At 45.7% G+C, this 26,745-nt stretch overlaps 1 protein-coding gene across 1 annotated transcript in view; it reads right to left on the bottom strand.

Moving 5' to 3' along the window:
* Positions 1-21: 21 nt before the first annotated feature.
* LOC126529154 (serine/threonine-protein kinase/endoribonuclease IRE1-like) overlaps positions 22-26,745 on the bottom strand; it is a 59,049-nt gene continuing 32,325 nt past the window's right edge. Inside the window, exons 16-24 of the mRNA XM_050176750.3 lie at positions 25,358-25,487; positions 24,127-24,289; positions 18,858-19,051; positions 16,426-16,567; positions 15,763-15,887; positions 15,108-15,231; positions 14,693-14,760; positions 11,731-12,043; positions 22-9,070 (exon numbers count right to left, since the gene is read on the bottom strand). Coding sequence (XP_050032707.2) covers positions 7,884-9,070; positions 11,731-12,043; positions 14,693-14,760; positions 15,108-15,231; positions 15,763-15,887; positions 16,426-16,567; positions 18,858-19,051; positions 24,127-24,289; positions 25,358-25,487 — 2,446 coding nt within the window. The 3' untranslated portion in view covers positions 22-7,883. The remainder of the gene's footprint in view (positions 9,071-11,730; positions 12,044-14,692; positions 14,761-15,107; positions 15,232-15,762; positions 15,888-16,425; positions 16,568-18,857; positions 19,052-24,126; positions 24,290-25,357; positions 25,488-26,745) is intronic.

The following is a 26,745-nucleotide window of genomic DNA, read 5'->3' as shown; positions in this document are numbered from 1 at the left end:
CAATAAATGGAAACACACACATTATTCAACAAAAAAAAATTTATGCATGGCCATCTCCCATAATGTGCATACAACACCAATAATGACTACAACACTTTCAGAGTAAAAGATATACATATAACGAGCTGTATTTACATGTGGCAAAAAAATATATACATAACATTCCTTTTCAATGGCAAACGCGCAATAAGTGAACAAGAACTAGAGAAAGAAAGAGCTTGCGTAGTAGCTCGCACAATAAAGGCCAAAGTAATTTGCTACTCTTAATTACAGCTAGGACTCCAAAGTGTGCGTTCAAGATGGCAAACTTTCAGCAGCAGTTCTACTCAGAATAGTGGCACCTTCTAACTGTACGCAGTGCCTCACAAAAGTTTAGCAGACTGCAAGAAATATAATAAAGGACACTCAAATAATATCATAGAATGGTAACTGGCATAGCGCAGCATGACATGGACACAAGAAGGAACGACAGACGGACACAAGTGCTAACTATCAACAACGAAATTTTAATTCCGGGACTGGTCGTTCTTATGCGCACACACATCTGCATGCACAATGCTATCAATCCCTAAGATACATGATGGCGTGAAAGCAATCTTAAAAGTGGCGCATCACAGAAATGCCAAGATAACATAAATGATACGTTGCAGATGAGGTCAGCTCTCAAGGCGGGCACAAATAATCCATTTATTTCGCAGGCAATGGCACTGAAGGCTTGCATATACATTGGTCAGCGACCGAGAGGATGTGCTCGGTTCGTACTATTCATCTAACACACTCACGTTTATTCCTATCTATAATAGCGGTGTCTTCCAGAAGAAGGTGACGTGTACACGTTTTGCAATGAAACGCCAGAAAACCGTTGCCTGATACACTCTTCACTATGTTTCTGTGCTCTCTTAAGCGTTCACTGATGAATCTTCCGATTCGATCTATCTAGCGTCTACCGCATGACAGCGGGATGCGATAGCCCCCTCCTGCAGCGCATATGGTGAGCTAGTCTTTGTGCTTCTTAACACATAGCGACTTTCTTTTCCTCATCGGGTTAGTGGTTTTACACAGAGTACTTAGCTTGTTTGGAGCTGAAAAAAAACAACCTGCACGTTTCCTCGGCTTCCTATCTTTTTCAGGCTATGTGATACTTGAGGTATATGCGGATCACGGTTAGGAAACGGGCGGGTTGTTTTTTCAGCTCTACACTGAGTACTCTGTAAACCTATCTACCTGATGAGGACAAAAAAGCCAGTATATGATAAGAAGCACAAAGATCAGTCTGTGATATATGCTGTAGGGGTGGTCTATCACATTCTGCTGTCATGCGGTAGATGCTGTGTGGGTCAAACCAGAAGATGCATCGATCAATGCTTAAGAAAGCACAGAAACAAAGTGAAGAGTGTATCAGGTGACGGTTTTCTGGCATTTCATGGCAAAATGTGTACATGTCATCCTCTTCTAGAAAACACCGCTATTGTAGACAGGAATAAATGTGAATGTGTAAGATTATTAATAGGAACCGAGCACATCCTCTCAGTCGCTGACCAATGTATAAGCAAACCTTCAGCATCATTGTCCACGAAAAAAATTGATTATTTGAGCATGCCTTGAGAGCTGACTTTATCTACAGCATATAATTTAAGTTCCCTTAGCATTTTTGTGATGTACCAGTTTTAGGGTTGTCTTCAAGCCACCATGTGTCTTAGTGTTTCATATTGTTGCACATATAGTTTTGTGCAAGTATAAGTACGACCGATCCCAGAATTAAAATTTCGTTTTTGATAGTTAACGCTTGTGTCCGCCTGTCGTTTCTTGATGGCTCCATGTTCTGCTGCATTATGCCAGATACCATTCCATGATGACCAACCAACATGCCCATATCGCCACCCTCATCGACCTCAAATCAAAGACCCCGACTCAAAAATAAAAACACATGTGCACGGACCACGTGTTTTATATCATGATCATGGGCTTTATAAAGGGTCTTTGACGTGCAACAGGTAACTCTCTGTGAATTTACAACTTTAAGGATTCCACAACTCTGCGGAATTCATAACTGGAAACCAAGATTCAATAGCAAGCCCTGACGCAACTAAAGAAATCCTGACTGTAACTATGATGCCTCCTATGCGAACTGAAAGAGAGATGAATGCCATTCCACATGGATTCACACTACACCACACATTGTGTTCAAAGATCATCACACAAAAGGTAATGCAGTGGAGTTGCACACATGATAACAGTGGGATAATAAAGATATGCGAACATTATACCACTAGACCCCATTACAGATCATTTTGCACATTTTCTATTCGTGCCTCAATGATTTTTCATCCAAGTAATATAAACAAAACATCATTGCACATAGTGCATCATGTGTACATGTGTTGCAAATTGACAGAAGTTTCAAAGGAACTCGCATAAGAGAAAAAAAAAATTAATGGTTTTGGTTGTCAGTGAGTCCCTGCCGAGTATAAAGCAAGACAATCTGATAGGGTTAAAACAATATAAAAAAATAAAAACACTTCAGGCTCGTATTTGCCATTCTCTGTCAAGGCATGATGTCAGGTAAAAACACCCATACAATATTACCCTGTGGGTTACCTTTAAAAGACAATATTGTACATAATCTCGGCCATCAGCTGTTCCCAAAGCATTTACTTTCCAGACAGTCAAAAATGATGATGTAGAACTGCCCACAGAATACCAGCAACATGAAGTGTTCAGACTGGAACTGTTTTCCAAACCAAAAACGGCAGCATCAACCACGACCTTCCAGGACCAGAATGTGTTTATGAACTATCCCCGAATGTCCAAGATCTCAGTGAGCTTGGGGCGCATAAACACAGGCAAAAAGAAATTTGGACATCTCGGTTTTCTTAGTGGATATGTTGCAACAAATATTACTGGTAATACTCGGCCACCAAAAATAGTTTTCTCGCCATGCAGTTTGTGCAAACCACGCACTGCCCAAAGCAGAAGCGCGGCGGGAGCTAAATGTTAGCAATGACTGTGACAACAGTTAAAAAGTAATATCTTTCACAAGGCAATATACAAACCTCCTTGAAGGTTCTGCAATGACATCAACCATATCAAATACCTAAGATGCCTCGGCGGTCTAGTGGGCGCACTTATGTTAGCATAATTAACTGCGCACGAGAGCACAAGCCACACAAGGAAAACATAGGCGGGATGCACACCTGTGCGTCTCCAACTACTACAAGTTGCAAGAGCTCAACTGAGTTACAAAAGCTCAACAGAACTCAGAGTTACAATAACTATTATGAGGTAACTACACTGAGTTCTGGTGGAGGACCTACCGTAAGCAGGCATTGAACTTGGCCAAGCACAGAGCCCAGACAAACATAATGCAAAGGAAGGACTTTGTAATAGTCAGAGACACGCAAGTGCTGAAAAAGATAGCTAGTTTGCATTTGTCCTGTTCTTGTTTCCTTCCGCAGTTTGTGTTTCGTATGTGTGCAGTCAATCGTGCTAACAGATTGAATGGCCGGCCATCAAGCAAACAGATTGTTTGATGCATACAACTCAAGTAAACAACTTGATGCAACATAGTCATACACAAGAAAAAAAAACAATGCCCGTCTTGGAAGCCAAAACGAGATGTAGGGCAGGAAGAAGACCCAGTGGGACACCACATTTCCGTGCATATAACTCACACCGAAAATTAGACAAATTTAAGTACAAAGTGCCTTGTGGCGTTGCTTCACAGCAAAGCTTACGCATGTTGCCATGAAACCGCACTTGAGGGCAAATGCATACTGCATTACCGTGAAGCTCCACCGTGCTTCGACAGATATTGCAAGTGAAAGAAGCAGTCAACGAAAATACAAAATAAAGGTTGTTTCTAGAGCATTGCTTTGAGCCACCGGTTATGCCCTGTTACTTTTAAAAGGACATGAAGGATTTTTTTTCCCCTAGGGTTGTAATTGGGGGGTGTGGTTATAAGCAGGGACGAGTCATATGCGTGAAAATACAGTGACATGGTATATACAAGGAGTCAACGGCCTAAAAGGCATAAAAATGCGGCCCCAAAAATAAATCTCAATAACTCAATGCATGTAACAAAGCCGCATGTTGGTTTAGTTACATGTAACTTGGCCATGTTACGGTAACTACCACATGGCCAAGTTACAATGGAGCAATCTGCAAGAGGAAGTAATGTTAGAGAACCCAGAAATGCAAAGAATGAGTAACTCAAGGTGATCATAAATAGTGGATTTATAAAGTCAAATTGAGTGATCACCAAGATGAAATATTGCAAGAGAACCAAAAAACAATGCAGAAAAAAAGTGATGAGAAGTGATTGTAAACATCAGATTCCTAAAGTCAAACTTCACAAGTTATTTCTGGAAAGGCGGCCATTCAGCAACACCTGATATTTCACAAATGAAACCCATCGGCGAGTTAGAATGACGACACAAATTATAGGGATGTAGAAGGATCCCGCAGTTTAGACTTGCCTATGACGCCAAATGTGACATTCTAATCGAGTAAGCAACAGCTACAAAAATATGCAACAACCCGTTCTCTCCTGTTCTGTGCACAGAGTGATAGCCACACGTTTGACGTAGCGTCATTAATGAACAATGAAAGGTTAGCTTCCCTCAGCAAGCCCCCACAGGTAAAACCTCCTAGTCTGTGCCAATTTAAGTGGGTGAATATCGAAATATTTATTGCATCACTAATCCTTGACGGACATAGACAAGTTACGAAAGCCAGACTGGCCACAAAGTAGGTAGCGAACCATTCCATCACCCAAACGTCATCCACCTATGTTGCCTGCAGTTCCGCCTTTCACTGTACCATCAAAGACTCCTTTTAAAGAACAGAGAATTTAACAGCGAAAAGAAAAATAAGTTTTCCACGGCTATTACCATGGTGGCAAAAGTGGACATCGACTGTACTGATTCGACAAATACTTGCCCGGCAATTGTTTTCTCACTTTTGATATTAGTTAATGTGTCATATGAATAGAATAGGTCATATGAAAACTGTGTATATAGAGCACGAGTTCATTAGCAAAATATATACATGCCACAAGGTATTTACATATAAATTTGCCCTGGATGTCACCAAATCTCACACCAACGCCACCAAGCACATAATGGAAGCAGACAGTCATCTGAAGAAAGTTTTGGAGCAGCAAATATGAGTGACTGGAGTAAGACAGAACACTGATACTTGCCATATCTTGAGCAGAGTGGTAATGGTAAACAGCATTTTCAGGCATCAAACAGAGAGAGAGGTTCTGCCCTGTTCATTGGCTTATATTAGAGGAAAAATAATCCCCAACCTATTATACCTACAGATTCAAGAGCACTTCCATCACAGTATGGCAGTATGCACACAGCAACAATATCGCAACTATAAATTTATACAGCAAACCCAAAAGTATGTTTTATACTCTGTGTTTCAAACAAGAGCCCTGTGTTAAAGCCAAATAGTCTGGTTTCTAAAGATGTGAATGTTACAGATACAAGAATAGGAAAGTCGGCCTATACCCAGCAGCAGCTTCAAGCTACAAATAGGCCCTATGTAACTTTCTTGGTGCTCGTCAATGCGAGAAAGCCATTAAAGAACAACTTAGGTTCGAGTGCATTGGTCTAGCCTCCAAGAACACCAATGTTACCAACACAATAGCTATTTATTAATAGCTACGGTAACACAGACAGTGGTATGTGTTTGTCTGCTTCAAGAACAGCCCAAAAAAAATTTTATCATTAATGGCATAGCATAGAAATTGGGTTATAGTCAATATGCCACGGCTTCAATGACCCCTGCACTAGAAAAAGAACAGTAAATTAAGCTATGTGTACATCCTGAAGCTAAGTGCCCTAAATCTTCGCTATATATATAGTAAACTTCGCAAAACTATAGTACTTGAAAGCCTGCTAGTCATACAATATTTACATCTGCAGTTTGATATAATAAGTGCATTCACCTGCAAAATAATGTGCAAGTGTCAAACCAAAGTTTTCAGTAATTAAGGTGGCATACACAATGTGTAACTGGACACTCCTTCATGCATGATCGAAAATTTGAAAGTACTCTCAGCTCGTGTGGCTACTACGGATAAAGGCAGTTTAAAGAGTTGCACAAGGGAACCCGTTTCTGACAGAAACGTTGCCATACGCATGAAAGTAGCTTGAACCTACCAAGGAAACCCCTACAAGCTTCCCCAGAAAGAGATGTTCACAGTTGAGAAAAATTTGTCCTTGTCTGGGGACACAAACCAAGCACCATCATTTTTGCGAGGCACGGATTCTGCCAAATGGTTCTCAATTCGATTAATGGACCTTTATCCTCGAACCAACCTGAATTTGGTTTATTTGCTCCTATCCTTCTAGAGTGGCGCTCTTGTTCTATAACTCTTGGGGATAACTTTCGCGAGATTTTGTGCGACTTGGAAATTAAAGACATTAGCACTTACGGGCAACAGTGTCCCACGCACTGTGTCAAGACAGCATTCCTGGCACTGTGCGAGGAATGTTGTCACCCGTGGACACCAATGCACCCTTAGCCTAGTGAAGCAAGACCTCGCAGAAGCAGTCACATCTCCAAGAGTGATCAACAGACAATACGGCTCCTGGATAGCTCACCTTGTAGAGTGACTGCTTCAAAACGATGTTGGTCTTGGTTTCAAGCCTCAAACCAGAACAACTTTTTTTTCTTTACAACTGCAAGGTTTTCTTTCTGGGTAACACGTACAAGGTTTACTTTGTAGCTACAATTGCCATATCAGTTGAATGATGGCATTCCTTTTTTGTGAAACCTGTTCCACCTAGTGCAATCCCACCGAGCATGATTTGGTATGTTAAGACACTTACAACACATCTTCTGTACAGCCCGAAACCTGTAGCTTTCTTTGTGGTATAGAACACCCACTTACCTGTAAAGAATTTGCGAAAGAGCTAAAAGGCACGAAGAATCATGCTTGAATGCTCTAGTTCTACCTGGGCTTATGTTTACTGACTTGGTCCCAAAAGAAAAAAAAAGCAACAATGAACACAGGTGACTAAAGAAATCAAACCTTTGTAACAAGCCTCAGGAAAGTATCGTGGGAGAGGCACTATTAAAAACGCGTTTGTACAATTTATTAGTGTCCGATCAATCTCCCTTGAACAGACAATTCAGCTCAAAGCAAGTGAAACACGAGGTAAAAGGAAATGACTGGAATAGATGCAAGCTTTAAAAGCTAAGGCAATGTGCGTCGATTTCGTGCAAAAGGCAGTTTCACAAACACGGACCAGGCAGTTGCCTGTAAATACTTCGGGCATTCAACAGTGTTGCCTATGTGTGCGTTGACAAATTATACAAACACTAAACTGAAATACAACCCGCACTACATTCCAGTCTGTATGACGCACTGTGTATTTAACACGCTACTTCAGAAAAGGCCTGATACAACGTGCACTGAATGCACTTCAAAACGCTCTTAAGCGAAGTCACTTCATGGCTTCATGCTGGAACACCATAGGGGGCGCCCCAAGCAGTTCCTGCTTCCTCATACAGTTATCGCTCTCAGCCTTCAGTAGCAGCCTTCAAACAGCAGGAGACTAATTGAGCGCTGTACTGCACTTGAGCGCTTCATTACGGTGCACCAGTGGCTCTAGTGTTTTGCTATCACAAAGCGTGGAAGCAAACATCGAGCTACTGTGCTGAAGGCTTGCTTGGACACCTCTAAAAGATAACCCTATCTTATCTTGCAGGCAAACTTCTCACCTTCAAAACACACCTTCTCAACATCTAGATGCATTTCTGAAGGCAACGACTGCGGACGAGGTCAAGGGGCTTCAAGCGCCGACAAGGAGTTCCTAAATGGACGCCAAGCAACCAGTTTAAAAGCACAAACAGATCAACTTTCGTCTTCAGTTCTTCTTTAACGTGACCGTAGCAAGAACATCGGCAACAGCTTCGCCGGCTGAAAAACTACGGCGCCGCTGAGGCAGAACGGTTAGCACCCGTCGAACCAACTGCTTTGAAGGAGACTGTCTCCGCACAACTTCCTGCAACTCTCCGATGTCCTTTGTTACGTCACCAGGTTGTTGCTGATATGGTGGGTCAGCAATGTCCTTAGCTTTCGGAGGGGAGGAGTCACCGTTACAAGTTTTGTCCCCAACATGAATGATGGGCTTCTTAATCAAGTTGGTAGCAGTTTTGCTGGCAACCGTTTCATCCCTGGCCACTCCACACGCAGCAGCTTCGTCAACGGGCATTTCCCTAGTGATACCTTCGTTGGGACTTTCTTGTGAGTCCTCGCATTTCTTGGAAACAGTTGGACTTGGACTACGCCAGTTTGTATGGCGACTCGGAGAAGATTGTGTCTTATCCGCTTCAAACGTTCTGGGACTGCTGTTGATGTGCTTGGCCAAGGCTCTTCGTAGCTCGGCTGCACCGGACGTTGCGTTACCTAGGACTGCACCGTCATTGCCGCTCCTGCTCTCTTGCTCTTGGCTTTCTGTGGCGGCACTGGGACTCCGGCTACGCCAATTTGTATTGTGACTCGGTGACCTGTGCTTCCGGTTCAATCTGGTCGGCTTTGGACTCGCACTGTTACGTCTCGTGCGCCTCAAGAAATCATCAGATTCAACCGCGTCGTCTGCCGCGTAAGACCCATCAGCGTCTCGACTGAAATCCCGATGTTCCCCGCCCGTGACGGGACTGCGGCTACGCCAGTTGGTGTCGCGGCTTGGGGAACGTCGCTTGGGACTGCCACTGTTGGAAAGCCTCACAGCTGCGCTTCTCGGTGTGCCAAGACTAGCCCGCTCAGCACGGACACCAGCGTTGACCGCATCAGGTTCTGAGGCCTCCGCGCGGTCATCCGTGATGGCGGCCTTTGTGCTCTCAAGGTACTCGCCGCTGGGAATGGTTTCGAGCACCTGGGGTATGGTGTCGGCAACGTCAACTCGCCAGGCACTGTTGGGAGACAATCTTCTTGGCGAAGATTTCCGGTGTTCCTTGACACCATCGGCCGACTGCAGGCTGGCCAAGTCTGAAGGCAGGTGAGGATCTGTGGGATCCAGTGGACGGTCAAATGGTGCTGCAGATTCTGCACCTAAGAATGAACCGAAAAATCAGGGACATGAGCTGCGAAAAGTTAATGACATTGCTCTACCACACTGCGCTATCCTTCGCACTGTGCAATGTCTACATGGTAAAATGGAGCAGCTGCTCGTGTGTGTTGGCACATTAGCGATTGCCAGTGAGGTGGAACTGGGGCCCGGCAAAGGGGTCGTTCAAAAAAGTTTTAGTGGTGGTGCAGAATGTGTCTGGCATTAAAGGGCATTACACAGTGTTACACTTGTGCACATTAAAAAACAGCACAAACAGTAAACAAAAATGCAACCGACAGTATATTCCCCTCTGTCATAGATACTTTCCAGAAAAAAAAAATTTTTTTCTTGCATGAGTGAAATGTCACCTCTGCCATATCTACGTAATGTTCACCTCCTCAACAAGAAGGGGACGATTACACACAGCTTTATCAACTTTTAACTCCAGTTCCCATGGCTTAGCAGAGACAGGTATCGAAATGCAATGCTTTATTTGAAAGGAGCCTTGTTGCAATGGTGTACAGCATAGCGTAGGTGCAACTGCAATGTTTTATAGAAAGGAGCCTAGTTGGCACATTTCAGCGCCAACTGGGCTACTTTCTCAGATTACACAATGAATGGTAGCAGAGTGCAGGTTTACAGAAGTTCTCAATCCAATCAAACCTCAACTTAAAATGGCTATAACAAAGTAAATACATGTACGAAATTCGGTTGGCCATGTGTTATTTCAGTGAGCATTCTATTGACTTCACTTCCTTCTCTATACCCTCCTTCCTAAAGACTAAGCAGGCCTTGTGACCGTCCCAGTGGCAGTTGCCATCCTGCTCCATCCCTATTTCCCTCTGTGTGTGTTCTCATATAAAAAAATAATAATAAAGAAACAATGAAACTGAAATTACAAGATCCAAAGCAACTAATGGTTGCAGTGAAGCAAATACTAATTCACTGAGATATAATGAAATTTTTTTGTGTTAATGCAACTTCGTTGAACTCAGGTTTTGCTGCAATAAAAGGAGGAGGCCGGGATTAGGCTGGTAAGCTTGCTTTCCTGTTATTGCTGACAGGTTGGGACAACAAAGGTGGAGCACAATCTAGGGCTGGCGGTGTCGGTGATGAAGAGCGGAGCTTGCTATTATTGTTTGTCACCCTTCTTCCCTTGGACATATACAGGGTGAGGACGTTGCCCTTTGAACAACTGTTACCGTTTTGCGGGTTCTGTAACCTGCCTTGACTTCAAACACAGACGAACCCCCCAAAGATGACTCTTACTCGAGCTGTGGCGCATACAGAATATGCCAAACATCAATTGTTGAATATGAGTGACTGCGTAACATTTATTTACTGACTTACAGGTCTTGCTAGCAACATTCTTTAAAGGCTATTTTCTTTTTCTTTCTTTTATTTATTTATTTATTTATTTATTTATTTATTTATTGCCAAGGAGAGTTGTGTAGCACAAGAACATTAGGAACATGTTTTACTGAACCCACTGTCCCAAGATGAAAGGACAAGCGATACAGTTTCCGGCAAATGCTTTGTTTGATATCACCACTGACTTCCCGATGAGCATCCCTCCAAGCCGTTCAGTTTTGGTTTCGATGTGCTGCTGCTTTTTGCGCATTTCGATATAGTTCAATTCCTTTTTCTTTAAACATGCCATACTATACCTCCCGTGTGACAAGAGGTGCATAGAAATCTAAGACAACCACATTTCCAAACTGATGAAAAAGATCACTGGAGTCGAAATTTCTTAAGCTCTCCACAGCCATAAGTCGGGCCCCTCTCGACGCACAGAAACATTGGTCCTGGTAAGATGTCAGGAAGTGCCCGACAAGCCCACGCTTGTGTGCACCGATTTTTCTTTCTTTGTTTTTCTTTGTTTTCATTACAGCACCGTTCGGGAACTTTTTCAACTGTTGAAAATTGCACTTCACAGCATCTGCATACGAGGACAGCGTCTTTTTAGCAACACACTCAAAAGAATTTCGCACGCGCTTTTCGTGGTACGCTGTACCAAGAGAGTGACGATGTTTTCTCTGCGTGCACTTTACTGAAAGAACGCGTGTAACTTTAAAAAAAAATCTGAGGACGATTTCAGTGCCAAGTTCAATTTCAGATAACAAGCAAAACAACTTCAAATGGGCGCACTGGAGGAGAAAACAGCAACGAGGGCCCTGGAGAAAATATGGGGGCTGATTTACTCATGTTGTGCTGGCTAGAGGCTGCTACACTCTACGAGAACATCAGGTATAAAAAAAAAATTCTGATACAAATTAATTAACTGCAGTGAAACCTACAAATAACAAACATGGATACTACCATATACTGGACGTGATGAAGTAAATTTAAAACGTTTCTCGCAGAGATCAGAGGGTAACAAATATATGCTTATAAAAAATATCGCATACGGCCAAGGTGTTTGCAAGTCACATGTGACTTCATCATAACGAGGTTAAACTGTAAACGTCTGTTCACACAACTACTCTACCTGTGCTGCAACCCAAACGCGCAACCGGTTTCTGACCAGAACGACTGCAAAGCATTGGCAAGTGTTCACGACTACAAAGGGTTAAAAAAAGGCGTGTTCCGTCAAACGAGCGCTTGAAGCAACAATGCCACGGTCGATTTCGACAATGCGCCCTGGTTGTCGCTTCGTTCTCACCAGATGCAGCCGGAGCTTCCCCGTCCTCCCCGTCTTTGTGCTTGGCGGCGTCTGCTTTCCGCCGCCGCCACTGCCAGGGAAAGGAGGGGCCCCCCTGGAGCGGGGGCTGTTGCGCCCGCGACGGCCGGAGCTCGGCCGATCCGTCGTGCGCGTAGTACGACCGCAGGGTGGCCTCGGTGCGCCACTCCTGCATGGCCAGGTACGTGTGCGGCAGCAGCAGCGGGAACCGCGACGTGAAGTAGCCGACGAATTCCTCCGGGATCGTACCCAGCTCGGACTGCAGTGCCTGCGGCAGCTCCCGGTAATGGTGCTTCTGCAAGAGGCAAGGTCAGGTATGGTACGATGGTCCAACATGAAAAATTAGGTACGCTGTCGTCAGGTTCATTAGTAAAAGTGTTGTCACAAGCTTGTCGGTTGCCGTCGCTGGATTTCGAAAATATTCGCTGACGCAAAAGCGCAAGTGCAACCTTGCTGGTTACTTATGGCCGCCTAATAACAGCGCATAAAATTAAGGACGCAACATAGAAGACATACACACAGCGCCGACTCCCAACTGATTTTTCTTTTTTTTTTCTATTTGAAGGATGTGCATTTGAATTTGTGACAGCAGAATGAACACAGTTCACATTATACCCAGAAATGCATTTTCCTTATCAAGAAGGAAGACGGAAGGACTGCACATGGAGTGTGCTGTTCGTGCTGTCTCAATAACCACAAATGCGCACCCTGTGACTAACAAACATAGAAAAGCAGTTCAAAGTCAGCACTACGTATAGCTCTTCTATGTTGCATCTTTCATTGTACGCCCTCTTATTAGATGATCACTGATGCTAACAGAGGCATTTTAGCTCAGACCCGTGTGTCCTATCCTGTTGCATAAACTACTCAGCTGTAAAATTACTCTACGTTCATGCAATGCTCATGCCAGCAGCGGAAAGCGAAACGTAGCCCTCACCAGGCCGGCTGACCGAAACCTGGGCGGGGCGTGTCCACAAAATTGATATATTTTGAGCATTCCACAATCTCTTGCCGCTTATTGTCTTCGGCACTATCAGCTGCCATACAGATGCAAGAGGTCATGAACGATGGTTGAGAAAAGCCCAATAGAACATCAAAGAGGTGAATCCAATGCAGCTGATACACAGACAGCAGGGATTGCGGCATACTCAAAAGGACAGCCAATGGGACAACATACCATCGTAGTACAATGTATCTTAAATGCTTACACACACTATAAAACAGAACGTCGATAAGCATTTGTGCAGAACACAACAGGAAGCTTTCTTGCGGGTTAGGTAAAGACACAGTATTTTTAAAACTCGGCATGGCATGCAAGACGTAGCTTTCAAAGTCAGCGTGACAACATACTGAACTTGTCTTTGCTACTTGTCTACTTGTACGCTCCCATGAAGTGAATGGCGAAATTGGCTTTCAGTTAGTGTCATCTCAGTTCGAGAATAGCCTATGTGTTTGCAATGATTTGTCGCTGCTTTAAGATAAGCTGTCCATTTCGATTCAGTTAGGCCTAGCGAAACACTACCATTGCAACAAAAGTGCTTATATTTTTGTCTGCTAGATGGCACCACAATATGCTGCACTCAAATCCTCGGCAAAGACATGCACATGTTAGACTACAGCCACTTTACATGATTCCAGGAAGGTCCACGATTCCATAAGGGTCCCGGTGCAGTCTCTATGGGACCCTTGTCTGTACATAATTTCTTGTAACCAATCGCTATGAACGAATAATAAACTGATACTGAAACTGGTCAAAATGCCATAGTAAAGCAGTCTAATAATGACTACAAGTGTGCATGCCTTGCACACAAGTTTGTACGCTAGCTTACTTACCCGCCAAGCTCAACGACGTGGCTATGTGCTGCTGGAAAATCTTTATTACGACAAAATTAATTAGGAACTTCACTGCCCAATGACACAAATTTCATACTTGCCGGCTAGACATGCCCCGCAAAAAAACGTTTCGTGTGCTTAGTGACAAAGGTTACAATAATGGACATGCACACAGTGTAATGAAAGAAAACACGCGTGTCTCCCAACATCCTGACATCTCTTTTTTTTTTTTTTCTCTCTCTCTCATCAGGCACAATAATCACAGCTGTTGGTCCCCTTCCCACATTAAAACAAAAACCAAAGCTGATGTCATCGGCCACAGACAGCACAAAACGGGATGCAAGATAGCGCGCGGTTGTGCCAATGACACAAACAGCTGTGAGTGCGCAGCCAGCTGCAGTGGCAGTCGTCGTAGCCAATGCTACCAGTGCTGTAGCAACTGCTACTGCTACCAGTACAATGTAGTGCTACCGCTAGCACTGGTGCTACTGCTACTAAGTACTGCAACTACTAGTACTACCATCTATTCCTACGACTACTAACTCACGCTACCATTGCTACCCACTATTCCTACTCCTACTGCTGCTGGTTCTACTATGTACTACTAATCATGCTACTACTACAGCCACTACTACTACTACTACTACAACTACTGATGCCAGAAGCAATTTATGGCATGGCAACATTATTATGAGTAATAAAAATGGTACTAGTACTAACTTGATACTAATGTGATGCGGCAGCACCAGGAAATGAAAAGTGATTTGGCAAGAGTCAAAATTACCATATTCACTTGGATCAAATCTCACTCTCTTTTTCTCGCGCCATGATGACCACGAAATCAAATAGCCCCCTTTTCCTAATGCCATCAAATGACTCAAGTGGGAGGCAAGTTTAGATTCAGGGCACATAAATGATTGGTGTTAATATTTCGGGGAAAGTAGGAAGGGCTCTTCAATCTTTAAAATGGTGGAGTAACAGGGTTCAAGTACAAGGGGTGCTTCAATTTGAGGAAATACAGCAGTCTTGAGATAAGCGTGGCTGATATGGTGTGACAAGAACAAGTGCGACTTCTACCCAGAAGAAAAATAAAAAAAAAAAAATGGCTCACCTTATTTCGCATGGCCCGTAGCAGGTCCCGAACAGAATGACCCTTGTAAGTACGGTACTTGCGCAGATCTGTGCAAACGTGACAACCGTGGCACACGAACACACAAGAATGAGCAAAGAGGATGTTCGCAAGCTGCAAAAGATGACTGCGCAGCATTCTGGAAGTGGTAATAAGAAATTGTACATTCGCATTCAAAAGTACGCGAACTAAGGGTTCTGAAAAAAAAAAATTCTTGGCAACTCAGAGTGCCGATTGTAAACCAACAATTGGACATCGACAAACGCACTGTGGCATTTCCATGCCAAGTCTGAACTGCAGCCTTCAGCTTCGCATTACGGTCCAAGACATAGAGCAAATTCGTTGTTTTTGTATGTAAAAAAAAGAAAAGAAGCGGTGGCAACACCTCGGCAATTACCTTTCTGCAGCTCCTCGGTGATGTGGTCCCGCCAATCACCGTGCACCACTTCGAAGCCGCCCCGCTCAAGACGCCGCACTACCGCGCTGTCCGGTGGCTCCTTCTCAATTCTGTCGCTCACGTCCTTCCAAGAGAAAACGACAAGTGGTCACACTGGCTGGCCTTCATTAGCAAAGCACTCTGAAGAATAAGCACCACAAGTCTCCAGTTGAACCTTTCTCTTCTCAATTCAGCCAAGTGGAGCATAGAAATGCCCCACGAGTGATGAAGACACTGTACTTCAATATAGTGCTGTTTGAGGAACGCGCCTTTGCTCCCCTGCATTCAAGTTTCAAGTAGTGACTCCACTTTATTTAGTCGAAGGAAGTGTGTCAAAAGGTCTTTATTGATTTCTTGTGCACATCACAGAGGATGCGATAGCGGTGATTACATTAGGATGTTGAATTCGAGCGATGCTGATTACATTCGGAGGTTACAGACTTTTAACGAGCCATCAAGCACTGTCAATTGGGGGATCTCCGACAGCGCCTGACAATACGGGGCCGCAAACTCACCACTGGAAAGTGGCAAATACGAGCTCATACCGCAAACACGTACCGCACGCCGAAGAAACACCACAAGCACAGAAGAAAAAAATGTGTCCCGAGGCAGCTACCTGAAAGAAGTCCAGTTGCCTCTTTGGGCCCCAGAAGACAGGGTGCTTCACCACCGCCGAGACGGAGGGGCGTTCCTGGGGGTCTGTGTGAAGCATCTGCTCAATCAGGGACTGGCCAAGGGGACCTGCAGTGAGCAAAAGTTGTGGCGTTTATTTCAAACGTGCGGTTAACGTCAGTGAAGACCTGCTCTTAAGCAACACTTTGACTTGGAAGCAAACTCGTTCACGTGCATTCCGGGAAAACATGTTTAAACAAACATCAGAAACTTTAAACATATTCAGAAGCAAATCACAGGTGAGATATTTAATAGATTTGAGTCATTCAATGCACAAAAATACATCTTTTTCGATGTTTGCACCGTATGCGGACAACAAACAATGCTCACATCAAACAAGGATCAAACAAACACTTTTTCCCCTCGCGGTAAAAAGGGTAAAGAACAAAACGTGTGAGCCGTTACATGCTACCCGTGGATAGAAATACAGGAGTAACTGTCCTTGTGTGTACTTTGGCAATGAATACTGGCTGTAATGCGCTAAATACTGCCTTAATTGTGACATCATTACACCAAGGTTCAACTGCAATTTCAGGATCATAGCTCAAACCATGTAGCTTTAAATAAGCAATGAATACAGGTGCCGCAGCGACTGCCCGTGACGCACCGTGTGTCCCGACATCCGAGAGATTGTGCCGTCCGTGCTTGATGTTGGCCTGCCGTTCTAGGGTGTCCCCAAACGGGTGCCGGCCTCCGCTCAGCACATAGTAGAAGACGCAGCCCAGCGAAAACACGTCCACCGCTTTTGTCTGTGCAGATAAAGCAGACAGGTAGTGATTAATGCAGATACCCTGTAATACTTAACTTTGCTAGAGCATAGTATATCTTGTTAACACAGCGCAAGATATAAGTCTCGTTCACTGGCGAGTACACTAGAAAACAAGGCCTGCACACAGTGATCGTTTTGTTATCGCACTATGTCAGCGTTAACTCTGCCAAACATGGTGAAAAATGTGAAAATCCTGAACACTGTCAGCTGCCTTTAAAAGACTGAAATCTGGAATGCCCCACAAAGTTATGTTTAAAATTAACAATGTCGAACATAATTCCGCTTCTATATCTATGCAGAAAATTGGGGTTTGTTCTCGAGCATCATTATGCAAATAGCAGATTGTTGGGACAGTTAATGATAGTGCAGGACCAAACAGTACGAGAGAGACTTTATGCAAGAAGGATTTGGCATGAGCGGCGTTTCAAGATTTTCTTAGAGTAAATATTGTGTCCCACCATTTCGGCGTTTCGACTTCGTGATTACGGTGTGAAGCCTCAGTTGCTTGAAAGCGGTGCAAATAATTAACCGCAGCGCCCTTTTGCACGACCCTTTCGAAACGTGAGCCAAGCGAAGCACAGCTTTGAACGTGAAGGAGAAGACCCATCACACTGCCGAAAGTGGAGGTGGCTGTCCCGCAGTATCACAAGCAATCAAGGGGTGTGCCAGTCGACCCATTGCCATGGCTGAAGGTCACACAATGACCGTGCTGCCGAAAGCTGCCAAGCTGCTCTTTCCAATTGCTCGCTTCTCTTGGAAACATCGGGGACTCGTTCTCCACTATTGTCCTGTTGAGTGCTGAATCAACTCGGCTTCTGGAAACATGGCCAAAGTGTGTACGTGACACGTCAGCGGCGTTTGGTACCACTAGACCACCACAACAGGTTTGGATGACACGATAAGTCTCTCTCTCTCTCTCTCTCTCTTTTTTTTCACGTCGGAAGTCATTCGGCGCTTGCCGCACATTGTGAACTGGTTGCATTAAAAGGTCGTGTAAATAATTATTCGCTGCCCTCTTGGTGAATTGAGGCTCTGCAGCATATTTACTGGGTTGACGGCTGGTGGGGAATGCAATGCACGAACGTGAGCTTTTTGGTATAAATGCGGCCTCCTGCATGGGCCGATCCCGGAGGTATAGTGCATAGCCACGCCGAAAAGTTATATCATTTTCAGGTTTCTGTTATTGTTTGGCACTTTAGATATTTCAATCTGAGAACATTTAACATAAAAGGCATGCACTGTCAGTGTTTTGTTTCATGACATTTGCATGCGGGCTGTCATTCTCAAAACTCCAAGGAATAACATTGTCAAGAATAACATTGTCAAGACAAGGTATGAGCAACTTCAGTGATAGAATGGTGAGGCAATATAACCCGCATACATGGGAGACGCATACACGGAGACGTCATATAGCAAGGCGTGGCATATATGTATAACCTAAACATATACGGCAATTTTTGCTCGTGGACAACTACACCAACACCGACTCCTAATTTTATGCGACATGGGACCCTTAATGCTGACACTTTAAAATGTTCTGTCAGTACTCCTTTACAAGGACACTAAGGTAAAACAGAAATGCTAAATCAGTTTAGGCTGATAAAGTATTCTTTCAAAACAATATTTTCGTGAACTTTGCAGTAAGCGGTTCATAAGTAGAAAAGAAAACAAAGGTCAAAGTTACTTTTTTTTTATTTTGCGCCAGAAACCAAGCGCCAATACATCAGTGCGCCATCACGGATCTGAAATAAATTTTTCGTAGTTGGGTCGTTGTGGCTTAGTAAAGGTTCTTCAAACACGCTAAATTCAATCCTTAGATTTTTTCAAATAGAATGTATAGTTTGTCTTTATTGATAAAAATTTAGCTAGGCCTTAGCAGATGCCATCAAAACTTCACAACATCACGGCAAGCTAGCACGAAAACTTCAACACAACGTTCTCACTCATCTTTCATATTTGCACCTTTCCTGGCTTACTAAGCACCTTCGCGGGGTAAGAGTGGCCATTTTTGGTATTGCAAAAGGATAATTTACTATAACGCGAGTCAAAATATTTTTCTCTTTTGGCTCCTTTTATTACAAACTTCATAAAACTGAAATAGCATTTGACTCTGTGTCTTTACACAGAGAAGTGCTATTTTTTCTTTAACCCTGGATGTTCATAATATAAACAGTTCTGCTAAATCAAGGTTTAAACGTACAGTGGCTACTGTCAAATGGCTGTCAGCACTAAAAGCATCAGCAAGTAGTGTTGGTGACGAGGTCACTCACGGCTCGCCCATGACCCGACAGCATCTCCGGTGCGATCCAGCCGTCGGTGCCGGTGACGCCAGACTTTCGCGAGAATGACAGCCGTCCGTGGCTCAGCTTCTTGCAGAGGCCGAAGTCTGAGATCATGGCCTTAGCCTTGCCAGCGGCGTTCCGTCGCGAGATGAGCACGTTGTGAGGTTTGACATCTCGGTGAACTGCACAAACACAGAGACTTCTTGCAGCCATTCAGGAAAAAACAATGACAACAATGATAATTTCTATTGGCATCATCTTTGATACGGGACGCCGACAAATAATCATTTAAGCTGCTTGAGCTAATCAGGTTTCACTACATCTATTGTAGCGTAGCACTTTGCCTATATCTCCTTTAAGTTCTCTCCCTTGAAAGCTCCACATATTGTAGAGTTACCCAAGCCTGCGACAACCCTGGTTTTATCAATCTTTCCCCTGCATTTTTTTCCGCCAATACTCCAAACAACTCCTGCTTATCTCGTTTGCTGATTAGATTTCTGATGCCTCGCAGCACCGTCTACTGTGTGGTGCATTTATAAGAGAAGCTGAAAAAGACAACTCTTCTGGCTTAGGGGAAGAAAAACAGCTCATTCCCCCTCAATCTTTACACAATGGTGTCATTTTGTATATTTTCTAAAAGATAGAGGAGGGATAAAAAGACATAAAACACAGATGTGCACTCCGACCTGAAAGTTTAATGAAGGCAATGCACAGCCACTCTTATACAATGCTTGAATCACATGATTACAGGGTGTTCAAAGAAGGCAAGACAACCACCATGACTCTCAAACTAGAAGAAAGAATGCAGATTCACGGAACCTGCTAGCTCAAAGATTTCAAAAGAAAGTGAACTTAACTTTTGCAAAGCGATACAGATGGAGAACTGACCCACATACTTGGCATGTGCTGTATATTGAAATGCTTCAGCAGGTTCTTTGGTGAACCGATTCCTGCGCCACATTAACACATTGTCCTTTCCATTATTTCTTTTTTTTCCCCTTTTCTGCCGCATTTTCTTGTGCATAATCCATGGGCACAATACTTGTCTATTTCACCAAGAAAAATGCCATAAGTACACGTCGTCTGCAGCAATACCAGGTTCCAGAAGTAATTTGCTCAGGGAAAGGAACAGTGGCGCCATATCTCAGGAAAACAAAACATCTGCCACAGACCGCAAAATGCGTAGCGGTTTTCTTACCCTCAGGTCAGTAAATGACTCCACCAATCCTTCCACCAAGAGAATCTACGTTTCTTACCTGGCATTGTCACAGATGACACACGTCCTTGATTCTCGTGCAGCACACTGCTTACATAAGCACTATTTGCATGTGTCCCAAGCTAGTCATGTGTTTCTGCCCCCTCCCCCTCCCTAAATGGCTATGCTCAAACTCTCGAGGTATAGAAGGCACGTAAATGCAAGTGTGGTAAAACATTCAGGCCGTCAATTAAAGCTGCAGGCATTTTTTTGAGGAAAGGAGAAGAAATCCAGGGAAGCTAACTAGACACTGTCCAGTTTGCTACCCTATCCATGGAGAGGGGGAGTGAAAAACAGAGGCACAAGGCAAGAGTTCATATCTACGATGTGCACCAGACAAGCACAATGTGTGCCTACAGTCAGGTACAGAAGTCTGTCGCCCTCGGTGCTGTAAAAGCGCTTGTTTGTCTCTCTGGTGTGGGGATGCGCGACTCTCACGCATCCCCTGATATGCTGTTTTCCCGCACGGCTCGCGTGGCCTGGCGCCCGCGGCGCTCGGAGTGGTACAAGCGCGGTGCGAGAGATGGCGCGACCGTCGCGCCTCGGCGGGGTTACTCGGGCGCCGAGGGACAAGGCGCTGCCTCTTTCCCGGCGGGCCGGCGAACAGCGTGGACATTCCACGCACGCTGCGACCATGCTTCTGCGAGACCGCCTCGCGTGGCCGCCTTCGAACGCACGACCATTCGCGTGACTGTACACGCGAACGACCAGGCGTTGGGATCCAGCACGGGGCGAACATATTCGCTCGCAATGCGGTCGCGGTAAGTCGGACTTCTAGATTTGTCGCGCGCCCATCGGCATGTTTTGGGGATAGCAACTCGGCTAGCCGGCGTTGATCTATGAAAGGTGCAATAAATGCCCTTGTGATTGTTTGCACTACTGTGTACTGTCGTTCCTTTGTCCCAAGAGTATGGAGGAGAACCCGTATCTCCCACATCTGGCGCCCAACGTGGGGCTCTTGGGGCATCGGACGATAATTTTAACAGTGTTGCTTCGTTCGAGACCTTTGTTTGAACCGAAGCGTAGGCCTAGCGTGGATTTTGATCGCTAGCGTCGGCGGCGTGCTTTCTTGAGCGAGGCGACGGTGGCTGTAGTGTGTTTGAACTTATCAACATGCTAAGCCTTTTCGCAAGTGTTTTTTTTTAATGACATTCGTCGGTACAAGAGCCACGTGGTCTGCATCCTGGGAGAGCGAGGCTGAGCGCCCGCGGAGCAGTGCAAGCCTGAAGCGAGTGAGTACGGAAGCCTCGTGGGTGGTCCGAATTTCTTATGTAAATAGCTTCTCCTATCTCTTTGACTCTCGATGAAGTCGCGGCTCTGGGAGCCGGGTGGCCGCGGGCCACGGGTGCCACTACGGGCTGACTGGTATTGCGGCCTGGCACCGGGCGCTCCGACACCGTCTGGGACGGTGGGCGCCGTCAACTCGGATAATGTGTGCACCGAGCGGAGTAGGACCACCTCACAGAGCTAACGTCTCCTCGCGGCTGCCTGTTTTGCGCCCATTTTGGGTGTTGTTTTTGGATGCCGGTTGTTGTCAGGGTAGCGACGCTTTAGGCCTAAGGCTTTACGAAGCTGCCTGTCGCACGTGGAGGGACACAACCTGGTGGACCGTGGCGTTGAGGTGTTGCAAGTTGCTTCCCTCATTCTAGTTTAGCCTCGCACGAATTGAAATTACTCGTACGGCTCAAGGAAGCGAGCTTCGTTCACGTGAACTTAGCATCTGAGTAGCTGCCCGGTCTTTTGCTAGCCGAGTTGAACATCGTACCACGTGGGCGATGCGCATGCAGAATTCCTCTCCCTTGCACTACTGTAGTGTTTGCCGAGTGTGTTGAGTTTACGCAGCGTGATTGGAGTCACCCCTGGCTTGCTGTCACCTGCACATCGTCTGCGCTGCTGCCCCGGACTACGATCGAGCCACCCCGGGCGATGGTGATGCTGTGGCCAGTTCGGCGCAGCGACTTCGGCGGCCTCCTGTATCCAGCTCACAACCCTCGGCGGCGGACAAAAGAGCCAGCGGTCACCGACAGCTACGGCGGCTCTTGCCAGCAGGGCGCGTCGGTGCGAGCGACACTTGCTCGTACCGACTACTGCGTCGTCGTTTCCGGAGTCCTGGCCTGGAATCGTGCCGTCGAGTCTGCAAAGCTGCTGCTGTGACGGGCGGACACCAGCGGTGTACCCCAAGGACAGTCGGCTCGCATGTTATGGACAGCGTGTGGACATTTCCCCGGCGCGGCCACTGTTGCATGTACCACCTTGTTCGCGAAGCACGTGTTGTTGTTAGACTGTGTGAAATGTTTCGCCGGAATATGTAGTGATATAAGGTTGGGGGGATGTGGGGATGCGCGACTCTCACGCATCCCCTGATATGCTGTTTTCCCGCACGGCTCGCGTGGCCTGGCGCCCGCGGCGCTTGGAGTGGTACAAGCGCGGTGCGAGAGATGGCGCGACCGTCGCGCCTCGGCGGGGTTACTCGGGCGCCGAGGGACAAGGCGCTGCCTCTTTCCCGGCGGGCCGGCGAACAGCGTGGACATTCCGCGCACGCTGCGACCATGCTTCTGCGAGACCACCTCACGTGGCCGCCTTCGAACGCACGACCATTCGCGTGACTGTACACGCGAACGACCAGGCGTTGGGATCCAGCACGGGGCGAACATATTCGCTCGCAATGCGGTCGCGGTAAGTCGGACTTCTAGATTTGTCGCGCGCCCATCGGCATGTTTTGGGGATAGCAACTCGGCTAGCCGGCGTTGATCTATGAAAGGTGCAATAAATGCCCTTGTGATTGTTTGCACTACTGTGTATTGTGGTTCCTTTGTCCCAAGAGTACGGAGGAGAACCCGTATCTCCCACACTGGACTGAGGCCCTTTGGTCTGTCTGGTATAGAGCTCACATATGCAAAAGTATACAGCTGGGCTCGGATGTATCATGCTTGGGTATTTCGAATCATTGTTTACATTGAACACTCCAAACATCCCCTTGAAAATCGCATGTAATTGTATAAAATCACCGTTTTTTTGTATCGGACTCCCGTGGTAGAAACACTTGACATAGCGAACACTGCCCGGCAACCCGTTGCTTTTCCCACGATCCGAATATGCCTGTGGCGAGCCCATAGCTCATGTTGAGTGGCTGGCAGACTGCCAAGCCAGCATGCACGACAGACAGCGAAAGAGCAATTGTGGAGAACAGAGACTAGGGCAACCATTAAAAAAAAGAAAATGAGGATGGCAGGAGCAAGGTGAAGGGCCTGCACACTAGTAGGGAGGGTGCCAGCTCTGCCGTCACTGGCAGGACTCTCTTTGTTCACATTTCTGCGCTGCACGTTTTGTGTGACCTGGCATGCTTGATTACGTCGTTCCATTCGGCAAGCACATGGAGGAAGCAACAGCAGCAGCATCAGTCACTACCTCACAGTATCAAGTTGAGTCGTCCAGGGTGCAATGAAGGCAGCGAAGCATAGTCCTTTGGGAGCTTGCTGTGAGCGAGTTCTGCTGTTTGTAAAAACCGAAAACACCCTCTACAAGTGCTTTCTCCATGTCCACGCCAAAAGCATCCCTGCGGATGGGCTGATGCCAGCTGAGAATGCCTTTGCGATAGCATTTCAAGAGGAAAGTGGAAGGACTGGCTGGCTACAGCGATTCAAAAACTGCTACAGCATCATTGCCAAAGTAGTTTCAGGTGAAAGGCTGCCAGCAGCCATGACATGGACAAATGGCTTCCCAAAGAGTGGCATTTGTGAATTTTGCGCACATTTTTTTTTTTTTTACACCTAGAATCATTGCGGTGTGTTTGTCGACATTGCTGCCTTTGGATATGCCAATCAGTAAGCTCCTGTCTGTGACAGTTTTAGCCAATTACCAGAGACATGCAGAGCTTATACTAGGGGCCTATATTGACATAATTTTGTGCATAGAGGTAATGATATACCAAACTATTCCACGATCCCCTCGGAATTCTATGTATTCCGGGTTCAACTGTAAAGACAGACTCTAGGCACGCACCAATGTCAAGCGAGTGCAGGTGGTGCAGTCCGGAGGAGGCCTGGTGGAGCAGCGTGATGGGCTCCAGGTGGCCCCAGTCCTCCGAGTCGGGACACTCCACGAAGTCCTGCAGGGTGGCCTCGCACAGCTCCAGGGCAATGTAGCAGAACTGGCGGTCCTCCTCCTGGCACACGCACGCACACGCAGGAAGGCAAGAAACCGAGATGAATAAGCATGCAGCATGCACGGAATAAAGACTGCAAGCTCAGCTTACACAGTGTCGCAAAGATGAGCACGAAGGCGGAGACAAAGGTGAGCAACACAACGCACGCACTGTCAGCACTCGTTTCACTTGCCTTCGTCCTCGTCTCTGCTGCACAGCTAGCGTGGCCACAAATCTTTACCAACTTTCCCAGTTTTCTCTCCATTTAGAGCTTGGATAGCTTGACTGGGTAAATGGTGTCAGGAAGAAATCCAGCGCATGGAGACAAACAACCGGGGAAATAACTTTCCTTTTTTTTTCTTTACTTTACATTTCAGACTGCTGCGAGGCATAACTAGAAAAAAGATCTGCAGCGGCAGCGTCGTCGGGCACTGCCCTCAGTCACATTGACCACTTCTGCAAACACAACTGCCAATAATAGAGGGAGTGGTGTGCGGCCCAGGCGAGGCTCACAGACTTAGCATTAGCAGAGAATAAGAAAAAGCTGTCACTGGTCTCTCACTGGCTTCATTAGTCACGTCCATGTGCTACACAAACAGAAAATCATATGTAAGCTTACGGCTCTGTGTCAGGCAGGTGCTGCAGCAACATCTGTGGAAATTTGTCCGCCACCCAATGGTTGTAGTTGTACTGTATTTTCGGTTTCAATCCTGCCTTCCACTCCCAATCCATCTTCCTTTCCTCAATTCTTCCTCTTCGCAGCTTTTTCCCTTCTTTTGGTACTCGCACCAATTTTTTTGCTAGCCACACTGCAAGCTGTCTCAAAAGCTCCTTTGAGACGTTTTGATAACCACAAAGTCGAAACATTCACTTGCGCAAGTCTTTAAAGAGAACTGGTTTTCAGATACCCTTAGGAGACCTTGCAAAGCCTGTGCAAATGTGAGTATGACTGCCAAGAACTAACGTTCCTTTCGGAGCCTCACTCTCGCATCAAGGAAGCCTGACATGTCCACGTATGCGTGGCGCGATATTGAGGGAAGAGCATTTTCACCACCACAACCCATGGAGCAGAGAGACAGCAGCACACACCATGCAAAAGTAGCGAACCACATTGGGGTGTTCGTCGGACTCGCGCAGCAGGTCCACTTCACGGCTCGCCAAGCTGATGCAGTCCGGCAGTATGCGCTTGACCGCTACGGGGCGCTTCTCGAAAGTGCCCCTGCATTTAATGGATTATTGGTGTCTATAGATGACCATGGAACAGAACTAGAATGCCACAGGAAATAGATGACAAATGACAACAAAAATAAGTGTGAGGCATAACATCACGACATGTGCAATGCGTCACAATGGTGATACAGTTAAAACGTCACATACCGCTCTCTGCACAAAGTTGTAGACATGCATGCGAAGTCTGTAAAATACCAGCGCCTCTGTATCGTAACAGAAATCCATGCAATTCATGCAAAAGATGGACTAAAGTCTGAATTCGAGCTAGCTGCTAAGGCAACATCTTTAAAGGGAACAGCACAAGTGACGAACAAGCAAATGCTAGCACACATACAGAGCGCCAACTTTCAACTGAGTTTATTGATACCAGGTGACTGACCCCTTGTTTTAAGCATTTACAGACAACAGTTGAAACCACTTCACACACTGACAAAGCAATTTGTCACTTCTACTATCCCATTTTTCTGTTCACTTGGTGTCAATAAACCCAGTTGGAAGTCAACTCTGTGTGTTTATGTTTGCCAGTTGCTTGTCCTATCTTTTGCGCTGTTCCCTTCAAGTATGCAGAGCATGGATTTTATACCTATTCTATTATTTTGTAGTGATAACTGTTTTGGGCTCTTTCACCTCTCAATACAAGCATCAACATGTACGTGGCACCAAACTCTCATAGGTGTAAAAGTACTGCTGTAACATGGTGGAATACCATTGCTAGAACTCATATTAATAGTGGATCACTAGTACCGCCACAGCAACATTACAGGCAGGGTGGTGAGCACTCCTAAGTCTGCACAGCAGATACAAGTGGCCGAATGCAAGAATTAAGTGTGAATAAACTATCTTCCCATATCGCAGGGGCTGTTAACAAGTTGAAAGCAACAGGCTGTGCCTTCTATGGGGGTCAAAATGAATGTGTTATCTTTCAGCCATGTACCACTGTGCCAGACTGTGTGATCAGTGAGATGGTTAAACAGAGTCACACGGTGGGTGCAGGCATACAGCGTCCATAATGCATCTATTCATATTTCTTAGATTTGGTGACACGACACCTGCTCTGTGCTTATTCGTATGGTAGCACCCCCTTCAGCAGCTGCTGTTCTCTGGCCTCACCTCAAAGGGGCACTGACACATTTTTACCTTTTCTTTTTCGTTAAATGGAGGTCCTAGACCTCTAAGCTCAAGAAAAAATACTGTAAAATCTCGCAGTGACCTAACTAACTTAACATAACAGCTTATCGACAGCCAAT

This window comes from Dermacentor andersoni, chromosome 8 (assembly GCF_023375885.2).
Source record: "Dermacentor andersoni chromosome 8, qqDerAnde1_hic_scaffold, whole genome shotgun sequence".
Lineage (NCBI taxonomy): Eukaryota > Metazoa > Arthropoda > Arachnida > Ixodida > Ixodidae > Dermacentor > Dermacentor andersoni.
This window is presented reverse-complemented; position numbering and strand designations above follow the sequence as displayed.